General features: G+C 66.3%; 1 protein-coding gene across 1 annotated transcript; it reads left to right on the top strand.

Moving 5' to 3' along the window:
* The first annotated feature begins 7,662 nt into the window (after positions 1 to 7,662).
* On the top strand, positions 7,663 to 11,037 carry RIMS3 (regulating synaptic membrane exocytosis 3). Its single transcript, XM_088531006.1, has 6 exons — positions 7,663 to 7,882; positions 8,859 to 9,000; positions 9,071 to 9,183; positions 10,417 to 10,518; positions 10,602 to 10,741; positions 10,825 to 11,037. The coding sequence occupies exons 1-6, from the start codon at positions 7,663 to 7,665 to the stop codon at positions 11,035 to 11,037; spliced, it is 930 nt and encodes a 309-aa protein (XP_088387132.1).
* The last annotated feature ends 1,012 nt before the right edge of the window (positions 11,038 to 12,049 follow it).

Below are 12,049 nucleotides of genomic sequence, written 5' to 3'. Positions count from 1 at the left end.
AACAAAAAGGCGCTGAATCACGTCCTGCTGCTGCCCCAGAAGTCGTTCAAGGCCCCTCGGGCTTTGCGGTCTGCCACCCTTGTGTGGCTCCGTGCCTGGCCATTCAGCCCAGCTCCCGTTGGGAAAGTCGCTTTCCAGGGAAGCGCTTTCCTCTTCCTGGAGCAGGAAGGCTCTGCAGGTTGTTTTGGAAGAGCCTTCCCAAACGCCACTGTTTTTGCCTGGAGCTTCTTCTTTTCCGTCCTCTCCATCCTTCGGCAAACCACCCTCACCCATAGCCCTTTCCAGGGCCCAGTCCTCTCCCGGAATCCGTATGGGGACACCGGGACAAGGCTGCTTTCCACACAGCCAGCGCCAGGCTTTCCCTATGCAATACACAGGTGTATTTGCCCGGGAGCCCAGCGAATCCTCTTACTTTAATGGGAATAATCCCATTAAACATCCCCTTCTCGCTGCACAGAGCCAAGCCCTCCAGGAGCAGGCGGAGAGGATCCGGAGGGCTGAGCTCCTTAAGGAATTAACGGAGAGGAAGACCCGGCACGGGACCCCCCGGCTACATCCGAGGCTTTGGTCCATCCTGCTGGGGGGGAAACATCCGAGGCAGCTCCGGAGCGGTCACAAAGTTCCCATCAGGAACACGCGGTTTTCCAATATTGCCGTGAAACCTCGTGTTTTATGAGCAAAACACGGCAGCTGGCAAAGGCGCCAGGGGAGACCCTTTCCAGGAGCCCACGGTGCTCATTTTCGCTCTTTTTCCCCCCAAAACGCCCGTGCCCAGACTGACACTTTCCCACTCGGCGCTGGAGGTTCCCTTCGATAAAGCGGCCTTTTCTACGGGGATATTTTCAGCTCGTATTTCTAAATATTACTCATAAAGGCCCCCTCTGGACAACCTCTCTCCCTCCCTGCGTTTGTTTATACGCTTTGAATTCTGTGAGGAAAGCATCTCCCCGCTCCGGCTCTGTTTTATCCAAGTTTTCCATATTTAGTTCTTTCAGCTATTCCTGCTCCTCCGGCCGCTTCCCGGCGCCCATCCCGGCTCTCCGGCCGCCCCCTGCCCTCCGCAGCCACAGGGGGAACCCGGCATCACCCCCAGGTCCCAGCCCTGATGCGAAGACCCCCAAAACTGGTGCTTTCTGCCCAAAACGGTGCCAGGCGGCACTCGGGGAGGACCAAGGGACAGCTCCAGCCCTGGCACTCAATCCTTCCGCTTGTCCTTGTTCCTCCTGCCCCGTGGGACCTGCCTTTTTCCCTCCCTTTTCCAGAGAAATTGCACACAAGGGGTGACCGGTTCACAGCAGCCCCAGCCTCCCGCCGCATCCCATGCGCGCTCCAGCATCCCACGGAAAAATCCCGCGTGGAAAAGGGGACACGGCCCCGCCGGGAGCGCCCGGGCACTGTCCTAGGGCTGGACAGAGTTAAAGGCGGTGAAGGAGGGTTCCCGCGGCACGTGGCCGCCCGTGGAGCCGCCGCGCAGGCTGCAGCGGCGGCGCAGGAGGAATTCGCCGCCACGGGAGGGGGAAAAAAAAAAAAAAAAAAAGAGCCACCGCTCCGGGGAAAATTAGTGTTGTGCTCGGAGCGCCAAGGTGATTCCAAGGTCGAGGCGGGAGAGGGGAGCGTGGAAACTTTCTCGCGTGGGAGGAGTGCGGGGACGGAGCGTCCTGTTGGCTCCGTCGGGACGGCCGTGCTTGGATGCGGCCGGGATGCCGGGATGCACCGGGGTGCTGGCGGGAGAGCGGGTCGGCGCATCCCGGTCGCTGGCTCAGGGGGACGGGGGGCACGGGAGCGCGGGAAGGCGCCGGGTCTCGTTCCCGGGGAGGTTTCCGCGTTCCCTGCGAGCTCCGCGCGTCCCGGAGAGGCCCGAGCGGGGACCACGCGGTGGCTCTGGGGTGAGGTTGGTGGCTCTGGGGTGAGGTTGGTGGCTTTGGGGTGAGGTTGGTGGCTCCGGGGTCCCTCAGGTGCAGCGAGTGGCTGCGGCTCCTGGGGTCCAGCTGATGGAATCGGGTCCAGCGATGGGACCGGGGGTCTCGCTGGCATCTCCGGGGGTCTGGCTGATTCGGAGCACGGTCCCCCGGAGCTCTCAGGCTCCGGTTGACGGGGTCCCACCGGCAGCTCTCGGGGTCCCCTTGGTCCCTCTCGGAGCCTGGCTGATGGATGTACAGCTCTCAGGGTCCTGCTGACGGCTGCACGGAGCCGCCGGCTGTTCTCAGGCTCCGCCTGTTGCCCCTCGGGGTGTAGGTGACTGACGGACGCAGGCGACAGCCCCAGGGCTCCGGGTGACGGGCGCGGGGCGCAGCCGGCGGCTCGCGGGGCCCGGGGGCAGGTGCCGCCTCCGGGCAGCAACCGGTGGCGGCCGGAGCCGGGCGGCGCCGCCGGGACCCCCGGGGACCCCCGGCCGCTCCGGGCCGGTCCGCGGCCCCCCCCCCCCGCCCCGCTCCCGCCGCCCGCGCTCCCAGCAGCCCGTCGGGCCCGGGGGGAGGAGCGGGCGCGGGCGGCGGCGGCGGCGGCTGCGGTGAGTCCCGGGGCGGGCGGGCGGGCGGCGGGGGGGGGGCCCGGACGCCGGGGCCCCGCGGCGGGGAGCGGGGGCGGCACCTGCCCGAGCATCCCGGCTGCGGCGGGAGCACCGGGAGGGCGCGGGGAGAGGGGACCGCGACCCGGCACCGCCCGGTCCCCGCGGGTACCGGGGCCGCCGCGAGGCGCGTGCGGACCCGGAGCCCCCCCCGTCCCGGGGGCACGCGGCGGCGGCCCCCCCCCCCCCTCCGGCGGCAGCACCGGAGCCCCCCCCGGTGGGTGGGGGGCAGCGCTTCCCAGGCCGCTCCCGGAACGCGCCGCGTTCCCGCCTCATCCATCATCCCCGCTGAAGGGCCCTTGACGTCAACTCCGTCCCGCTACCGCCGGTCCCTGTCGTAACGGGTCGGGACCGCCGACCCGGGCGGGTTTTGGGGCCGGGGGGGGTCCCTCTCTCACGCTCTGCTCCCTGCACCGACCCGCCTCGCACCGGGCTCCCGCTTCGCTGCCGTCGGGCTTGCACATCCCGAGGCTGCGCTTCGGAATCCGCTTCGGCTCTGCTTGGTCCTGAGCCCCCATCCTCTCTGCGGGATGGCACCGCGGCTTGTCCTGCGCCTAAATCCCTTAGGGAATGGCTTAGGAAGGACTTACCGTGCGAGCGGGGCCGCAGCAGCGGCACGGCCGGGGCGGCTTGGACGGGCACCTCCGCGCCGGGAGCGGGGAGGCTCCTGCTGTGCCAGGCTGCGAGTCCCGCGGCGGCCGCGCTCCGCACGGGATGCGGGGACAGGACGTGGTCTGCAGCATCGCGGGCGCAGGGAAGGGGCCGGTCCCTTCGGAGGCACCGGGCTCGTGTGCCATAGTTGTGCTCCCGGTTGGATATTTGGATCAGCAGCTCCTCCGCTCCTCGAGGCGGTCTCCGGTGCCAAGCCCTGCCAGGCTGATGCCCCCATTCGGGCGTGCATTCGGGGCCACATCGCCCATCTGGAGCGATGTCCTCCCTGGAGCTTTTAAAGCAGAGCAAACGCAGCTCTCCCGGGGCTGGGCTGCACCATTTGCAGCACCTTTGCCCTGTGTCCCGGCTCGCAGGTGGTGGTGGCCGCACTTCCAAGCCACCTCCAAGGCCCTCCCGCAGGGAGAGCTGCGGATCTGCTCGCGCCCGGCGCTGCCGCCTGCTCCGGCTGTGGCATCGCCGGGTGGGAAGCGTCACATTTTTGCAAGATGCAGTTTAGGGTTATGAAACCACCTCATTTCCCCGCTTATTAAACCCTAAGCCACGGGGCACCATCTACTTGCATCCATTTCAATGCACTTGCAATGTTTTGTCACCACGTCTCAGATGGCAGGGAAACAGCCTCGTTTGGTAATTACCGTAGGGGAATTTAGCGCCGCGTTGACGGCCCTGCCGCTGTTTCGCACTGAGCCTGAGGGTTCCCGGCTCCGCTGGGAGCGGGACCGCGCTCTTCCCTGGCCCTTGCTGGGCGCTGTCGCTTGTAGCGATGCCCACGGTGTCCAATGCACCGTGGATCCTTTGGGAAGAGCAATACCCGGCTCCCAGGGCATCTTGGCACCGCTCGGTTCGGATAAGGCCCCGGCTGGCGAGCGAGTTGCCTGCTGAGCCCTTAAGAAGCTTTGCTCTAATAGCACGGTCTTAGCGCCTGCAAAGCGACTTATTTTGCAGGCTGCCAACCCGGCCTCGGGGCCGCGCTCCCGCGGTGCTGCTGGAGCTGGAAGCGCCTGCGGAGCTGCTGCCACCTGCACGGAGGCAAAAGATGCTCCAGACCTGAACTGAGACCCAAGGGGACATCACTGCTCTTGTCCCTTGTGCGGTACAGACCCCCCTGACAGGCTGAGCGGAGCTGACTAATGAGGAAAGGGGGGAAAAGCGGGGATGTTGGGTGGAAGGGAATCAGATCTCTGCAAAAGCAGCAGCGCTGGTAGGAGCGGAAAGGCAGAGATCGCCGTCCTTCCCCTGGAGGAAGCAGCTCCATGAAATATTGATGGGATTTGCAAGCAGCAGCCGCGCGAGCTGCATTGCAGAGCTCGGAGCCGCGCGGTCGGGAAGGCAGCGGCTGCCGGGAAAAGCTCCTTCCTGGAGCCGGGAGCTGCACGAGCCTCGGCCCCACCGCGGCACCCAAACGTGATGCCGGAGCTTCTCCCGCGGTCCGTGCGGGAACGCGGCGGCTCCGACATCCCCGTGCCCATCCCGCGCTGCTCCGTGGTCCTGCAGCAGAGCTGGGGACGGACGGGGGGACCGAGGCGTCCCCAGCTGCATCCCGGGGCCGCGGCTCCTCCTCCGGCCCCGCCACGTTGCCAGGGAAACAAACGGGATCCGGAGAGATGGAGCCGAGCAGCAGACGCGAGGCAGGGACGGGGACAGGGACCGCGGCGCCACCGGCGCCTCGGGGGCCTCGTCAGTAGCTTTGAGGAGGAAGGACTGCAAAAAAGGCTCGGTGTGGAGGGAAACACGGCAGAACGCAGCCAGCAGTGCTCCACTTTTTAAGCTCCACTTACCTCTCCCACTGAGTGCATTTAGACCCATGCTTTAAGTCTATTTTCTATTTTTTCCACCCAAAGAGGAGGTGCAAGGGGACACACGAGGCACAAACCCTGCGTCGCTCAGGGCCCAACTTGGACCCGCAGCAGCCGCGGGCTGCCCCGCACCAGGAGCTGCAGCTACCCAGGAGCTCATGTGTGCTGCGTTACTTACATTTAAGTGCAAGCAATTACACTTAAATGAGCCCCTGCCAATCAAACCCCAAGCAATTAATGAGAATTAAGTATGGTTTTGTTCAAGCCGTTCCTAGTATGAGCAGCACACGTTTGACCCCGGAGCGATGGCTCTGGCCACCTTGTCCCTGCACAGGTGCCCGCTTTAGGGCTGCACTAGCTGAGCTGCTCCATGGGGAGGATCCCTAAGGAATTGCTCCCATGAGGACTCGGAGCAGCCTTGGGGCTTGCAGGGGCTCTAGGTGTGAGGGTGCAGACCCAGGGCTGTTGCTGCTGCCCCCTCTTTGCTTCCATCCAAAACGCTTCCCATTACCACAGAGGGGGATGCGCTGGGTTGGGAAGGTCTCGCTGCAGCCAAGAGGACCCGTCTGTGTGTCTGTCTGTCTGTCCATCCATCCGTCCGTCCATCCGTGCCGTCCTCCTGCTCCTGTGCGTCGCCCTCGCAGCCGGTCTCCTGTCATCCCTCAGCCCCATCCCTCTCCATGCAAGGGAAGGGTCCCTGCAGAGCCCGGATTGGGGATTTATCCCCTTCCTTCCCGCCCGGCATCAGGCCGTTCCCACCTGTGGCTGCCCCCAGCTGGGCTTGCTCCCCTCCTGCAGAGCTGGGGCCAAAGTGCCCCATTTTTGCCATCAAAACGTCCCCCCTCCTTTGGTATCAGCGTGTCCTGGAGGCCGTGACACCCTCCTGCTGTGAGGCCTCTCCTTGCGGAGCTGCCGTGCTCATCCCTGCGGGCACGGGACCCTCCGCGCATCCTCCTGCCCTCTCTTTGGGACCTGGCATCCTGCCCGGGATGCAGCTTGTCCCTGCATCCCACAGGATGCTCCGAGATGGAGCCAGGCTCCTGGCCACCCTGAGCTGCGGCTCGACCCCATGGTCCTGCAGGGATGCTCCAAGCTGGATTTGCATCCTGTCGACCCTGAGTTGTGGCTCAGCCCCCCCAATCCCATAGGAATGCTTGAGGCTGGATCTGGGATCCCCGTTTTCCGGGCTGCAGCTCGGCCCCTCCATCCCGCAGGGAAGCTCCGGGCCGAGGGCACCTCATCCCCCCCGCGAGCCCCTTGGAGCCGTCGGAAGGAGGCGCCCGGCCCCGCTCCCGCCCTGGAAGTGGGTCAGGAAGGTCTCCATGGAGATGCGGGAGCGGCGCCGGAGCGGCGCGGCGGCCCCGGCTCCCCCGGGCTCGCGGCGGGGCTGAGCGGCGGCGCCGCGGCCTCCGGTAAGCGGCTCCTCGGCGGGGGGGACGGGGACGGGGACGTGCGGGACGCGGTGCCGGCATCGCCCTGCCGCTGCATCCCGCCGCATTCCCTGCATCTCGCACGGAGAAGGGGGCTCAGAGCCGCTGGTGCCTCGGGGATGGTGGCGCTACCCATTCCTGGGGCTGCGTGCCGGGATGCTGCGTGCCGGGATGCTGCACACAGGGATGCTGCGTGCCGGGATGCTGTGCACCGGGATGCTGCACGCCAGGATTCTGTGCACCGGGATGCTGCACACAGGGATGCTGCGTGCCGGGATGCTGCGCGCCGGGATGCTGCGTGCCGGGATGCTGCGTGCCGGGATGCTGTGCACCGGGATGCTGCACGCCCCGCGCTCCGGATCCCTGGCCATGGCGGCGCAGGAAGGAGCCAGGTGCCGCTGGCTCCTCGGCAGCCCTGCTCACCCCACAGCCCCCGGCAGGAGCCCTGCTCGCCCCACGGCTCCTGGTGTTCCAAACACCCGGAGCAGACTCGGAGCGCGGATGAGGGGAGTAGCGACTGCCATTCCCTGAGCCCCCGCCTGCTGCTGCTTGGATGTGAGCAAACAGGGAGAGGGGGGGAAGCATCCGAGGCTGCGTCTGCTGGGCCAGGGCCGCTGCCGGAGTGTCGTGGTCGGCTCGGCCACTGGCAGTGGCTCCCGATGCTCCGAGACTCCCTGAATCCCTGGGAAAAGGGAGCAGAGAAGGAGCGGGCTGTGGAGCATCCCCTCCTCCGCCGCGGATTATCCGTGCGTGTGCTGCTTTGGAAAGGCTCCTGGCAGCACCGCGCTGCCCTGATCTAATTTGTTTCCGCCAGAGCTCGGCTCGCGGCCGCGGGTGCAGCCCTGGGATGCGCTCGCTTTCCCTTCACTTTATCCATGGCAAGGTGCCGGGATCCCGGCTCAGTGCTGCCGGCATGGGAACGTGGGAGAGACCCTCTGGCATCCGCTTTCCCGGTGGGGAAACCGAGGCACCAAGGGGGGCCATGGGGCGGGGGTTGTGCCATCCCCACGCCGTGTCCCCATCCGTCCCCGTGTCCCTTGGAGAAACACTTTCCCAGGCGCTGCCTCCAGTGGCTTCGCCGGTTGCACGTGGATAATTCCCCTTTCCCGGGCAGCTCCCGGCCGCGGTGGGTGGCCGCGGGGCCGCCCCTCACGGCGCTCCTCGCCCGCAGCGGTGCCCGCGGCGCGGCCGGCTCGCCATGCTGGCGGGCGACGCGGGCCCGGCGGCGGCGCGCAGCGTCGTGCGCAGCTCCAGCATCAGCGGCGACGTCTACGGCCTGGAGACGGGCGCGCGCGGGGGCCCCGACGCCGCCAGCGTCGCCGCCGCCAAGAAGCGCCGCTCCAGCCTCGGCGCCAAGATGGTGGCCATCGTGGGGCTCTCGCAGTGGAGCCGCAGCACCCTGCAGCTCAGCCAGCCCGGTGAGCGCTCCCGCCGCGAATTCCCACGGGAATGCATGCTCCCGAGCGGCGCCCGGCTCGTGGGGACACCCAAACGCCCCCCGGCGCCGCTCCGGATCCCGGCGCGCGGCCCCGGGCGCTGCTGGAGGCGGCCGTGGCTTTGCCGGCCCCATCCGGGTCTCATCCCTGCAAATGGGCCCACAAATGTGCCCAGAGGGCGGGTGGCAATTCCAAGTGTGGAGCTGTCAAATGTTCTGGCTATGGGAGGTGTTGAAATGCCTAAAATAGAGTTTTAAAGGGTGGGGGAGAAAAGAGGGCAGAAAAAACGCTCATTTGGATGCAGGCTTTTTCTCCAGTTGCTGCTTTTTTTCGCTCCGGTGCTGCTGGCGTTTCTTGCTGCTGCAAGGGATGCTGCACAGCCAGGACGTTAATTCGGAGCCCCCTGCACCTCCGAGCTGCTCCTGGTGGGTCCTGATGACCCTGGAAGGCCGAGCAAGGTGGTGCTGCAGCTGGGCCCTATATGAGGGCATCGTATAGTCAAGATATATCAGATTTGTTTACATGGAGGCGTTGAGGATGCCACGGGGGTTCCCTGGCCTCGCTCCTCGGGGCCCAGCACACAAAGCCATCCCCGGAGCCCGGGGCCAGCGGCAGGAGCCGGGCCGGGATGGTGTCCGGCCGCATTGCAGCCGGCATCGCCATGGCAACCCGCCCGGCGCCTGCTCCGGCGGGAACGGGGCCCTGGGGACCGGGAAGCGGCCGCGCCGCCCTGGGCTGCGCTCACACGTGAGCTGAGCCTGGCAGGGCTCAGCTCGGCTTCGGGTCAATAAATTGGGGATGCAGCGGAGGTGCCGGGGGGATCCTGCCAGGAAGCACCGCGGGTGCTATGGGGGCAGCAGGGCCAAAGCTGGGGACTGGGGTGGCAGGGAACGGGCCCCATGGCCATCAAAGCGCCCGGGTCCACGCTGCCGGGCTCAGTTTGCATCTCTCCTTCCAGAGGGGGGTCCCAAAAAGCTGCGCAGCACCATCCGGAGGAGCACGGAGACCGGCATCGCGGTGGAGATGCGGAGCCGCGTGACGCGGCAGGGCAGCCGCGACTCCACGGACGGCAGCACCAACAGCAGCAGCTCGGACGGCATGTAAGGAAGGCCGGGGGGCCGGGCGCGCGTGGCACAACGAGCCCCGGCCCCCTCTCGTCTCTCCCACCAGGTTCATCTTCCCCACGACGCGGCTGGGCGCCGAGAGCCAGTTCAGCGACTTCCTGGACGGGCTGGGGCCGGCGCAGGTCGTGGGGCGGCAAACGCTGGCCACCCCCCCCATGGGTGAGCGGGGCGGCCCCGGGCTGCCCCGGCCGATGGGAGGGGAAGGGGCTGCAATGGGGAAGGGGCTGCAGGAGGGAAGGGGCTGCAGGAGGGAAGGGGCTGCAATGGGGAAGGGGCTGCAGGAGGGGAAGGGGCTGCAGGAGGGAAGGGGTCACCATAGGGGAAGGGGCTGCCATAGGGGAAGGGGCTGCAATAGGGAAGGGGCTGCAGGAGGGGAAGGGGCTGCAGGAGGGAAGGGGCTGCAATAGGGAAAGGGCTGCAATAGGAAAAGGGCTGCAATAGGGGAAGGGGCTGCAGGAGGGGGAGGGGCTGCAATGGGAAGGGGCTGCAATGGGGAAGGGGCTGCAAGAGGGAAGGGGCTGCAGGAGGGAAAGGGGCTGCAAGAGGGAAAGGGGCTGCAATAGGGGATGGGGCTGCAAGAGGGAAGGGGCTGCAATAGGGAAGGGGCTGCAGGAGGGAAGGGGCTGCAATAGGGAAAGGGGCTGCAATGGGGAAGGGGCTGCAGGAGGGGAAGGGGCTGCGATGGGGAAGGGGCTGCAGGAGGGAAGGGGCTGCAGGAGGGAAGGGGCTGCAATGGGGAAGGGGCTGCAGGAGGGGAAGGGGCTGCAGGAGGGAAGGGGCTGCAATGGGGAAGGGGCTGCAATGGGGAAGGGGCTGCCATAGGGAAGGGGCTGCAGGAGGGAAGGGGTCACCATAGGGGAAGGGGCTGCCATAGGGAAGGGGCTGCAATAGGGAAGGGGCTGCAGGAGGGAAAGGGGCTGCAAGAGGGAAGGGGCTGCAATAGGGGAAGGGGCTGCAGGAGGGAAGGGGCTGCAAAAGGGAAGGGGCTGCAATGGGGAAGGGGCTGCAGGAGGGGAAGGGGCTGCAATGGGGAAGGGGCTGCAGGAGGGAAAGGGGCTGCAATAGGGGATGGGGCTGCAAGAGGGAAGGGGCTGCAGGAGGGAAAGGGGCTGCAAGAGGGAAGGGGCTGCAGGAGGGGAAGGGGCTGCAATAGGGGAAGGGGCTGCAGGAGGGAAAGGGCTGCAATAGGGGAAAGGGCTGCAGGAGGGAAGGGGCTGCAGGAGGGAAGGGGCTGCAGGAGGGAAGGGTCTGCAAAAGGGAAAGGGCTACAATAGGGGAAGGGGCTGCAGGGGGGAGGCCAGCGCGGCGCAGGGCGGTGGTGCCGGGGCGCAGCGGGGCCCCGTCCCCGTCTCGCGGGGCCGCGCGGCGCTGAGCGCTCGTCCTCCCGCGCAGGCGACGTGCACGTGGGCCTGGCCGAGCGCAACGGGCAGCTCGAGGTGCAGGTCATCGAGGCGCGGGGGCTCATCCCCAAGCCGGGCGCCAAGGCCGTGCCGGGTACGTGGCGGGGGACGAGGGCGCGGGGGAGCCGGCGGCGGCGGCGGCGGGAGCCCGCCCGGCGCCAACGCGTGTCCCCGCAGCCACCTACGTGAAGCTCTACCTGCTGGAGAACGGCGTCTGCCTCGCCAAGAGGAAGACCAAGGCGGTGAAGAAGAGCTGCGACCCGCGCTACCAGCAGGCCCTGCTCTTCGAGGAGAGCCCCCAGGGCAAAGTGCTGCAGGTGACGCCGCGCGGGGCCCCGGCGCGGCGCCGCGTCCTCCCCTCGCGTCCCCCTGCGCCCTGCAGCGTCCGTGTCCCCCCCAGGTGATCGTGTGGGGCGACTACGGGCGCATGGACCACAAGAGCTTCATGGGGATGGCGCAGATCGTCCTGGAGGAGCTCGACCTGGCGGGCGCCGTGGCCGGCTGGTACAAGCTCTTCCCCACGTCGTCGCTGGCCGACTCGAGCATCGGGCCGCTGGCGCGCCGCCTCTCGCAGTCCTCGCTCGAGAGCTCCACCAGCCCCTCCGGCCCCTAGGCACCCCGACCCGCCAAAACTGCCGCTGGGGAGCTGTAAATATCCACGTGGGGTTTGTTTTTCTTTTTTTAATTCCTCCTCCCCGTCTCCTTTTATTGTTTTTATTTTATTTTTTTATTTGGGATCTCCTTCCCGAAAGCCGCCTGCTCTCGCCTCATCCCAGAGGCTGCGTCCCGGCGCGCAGAGGGGGATCCCGGGTGGCGAGACCTGGCGCCCGCTGGGCTTGTCCCCTCGCCCCCGAGAGGAAGGGAGCTCCGTAAAGGGGAAAAAAAGGAAAAAAACTCAGAAAAAAAAAAAAAAGAAAATCCAACTCAGCACTGTTTTTTTTTAAAGGAATGTAGCATCTTCTCTTATGTAGCTTGCCACGTGCTATCTCGACACACTCACTCTCTGCAATATCTCCGAGACTCTTTGTATTGCCAGGAAACATCTGCCTGTCACTTCCTGTTCGTTACTTCTCCAATACGGATCCTGCGCCGCCGGGCAAGCAGCTCCGGGGGCCGTTTCCCCCTTTTTTTATTTGTTATGGTTTTTTAGTAGCATGTAGCCTGTGACAAGTGACATTGCCAAAGTGAGAGGGACCAGAGAAAGGTGCACGCAGGTGGCGCGGGCCCCGCGCCGGGATCCAACGGGATCGGCTCCGCCAAGACCCAAAGGAGCCCCCGGGTGGAAGCGCAAGGTGGGAAGGGGCGACGCGAAGCAGCCGCGACGCTGCGGGGATGGACGCCGCGGCCCCCCCGTGCCCTTCCCGGGCCATCCGTGCGCCCGGCTCCGCTCCCACCGCTTGAATTCCAGAATTCCAAGCAGGAAAGCGGCTCTCGGCCGGCCGAGCGGCACCTGCGCCTTTCTCTAGCTCTCGCCTCGTGGGAACGCTACAGGGGACCATCTCACTAGCAGCTTCCGCTGATCTGGAATTCGGGCGACCGAGGTAGATTACAAAGGACAAGATGCTCTGAATTTGCTGCCAGGATGAATGTTTGGGAGTTTGTTTGTTTGTGCATTTTGTTTGTTT

The sequence above is a fragment of the Tinamus guttatus genome, unplaced genomic scaffold (assembly GCF_059628265.1).
Source record: "Tinamus guttatus ecotype Peru unplaced genomic scaffold, ASM5962826v1 Tinamus_guttatus_pri_ptg000397l, whole genome shotgun sequence".
Classification (NCBI taxonomy): Eukaryota; Metazoa; Chordata; class Aves; order Tinamiformes; family Tinamidae; genus Tinamus; species Tinamus guttatus.
This window is presented reverse-complemented; position numbering and strand designations above follow the sequence as displayed.

Bases quoted from the DNA above. Each gene is read 5' to 3' on its own strand.
- RIMS3 (XM_088531006.1), top strand. From the start codon at position 7,663: ATGCTGGCGGGCGACGCGGGCCCGGCGGCGGCGCGCAGCGTCGTGCGC. The intron at 9,001-9,070 runs GTAAGGAAGGCC...CTCTCCCACCAG, and splicing joins AGCAGCAGCTCGGACGGCAT to GTTCATCTTCCCCACGACGC. The intron at 10,519-10,601 runs GTACGTGGCGGG...GTGTCCCCGCAG, and splicing joins GGGCGCCAAGGCCGTGCCGG to CCACCTACGTGAAGCTCTAC.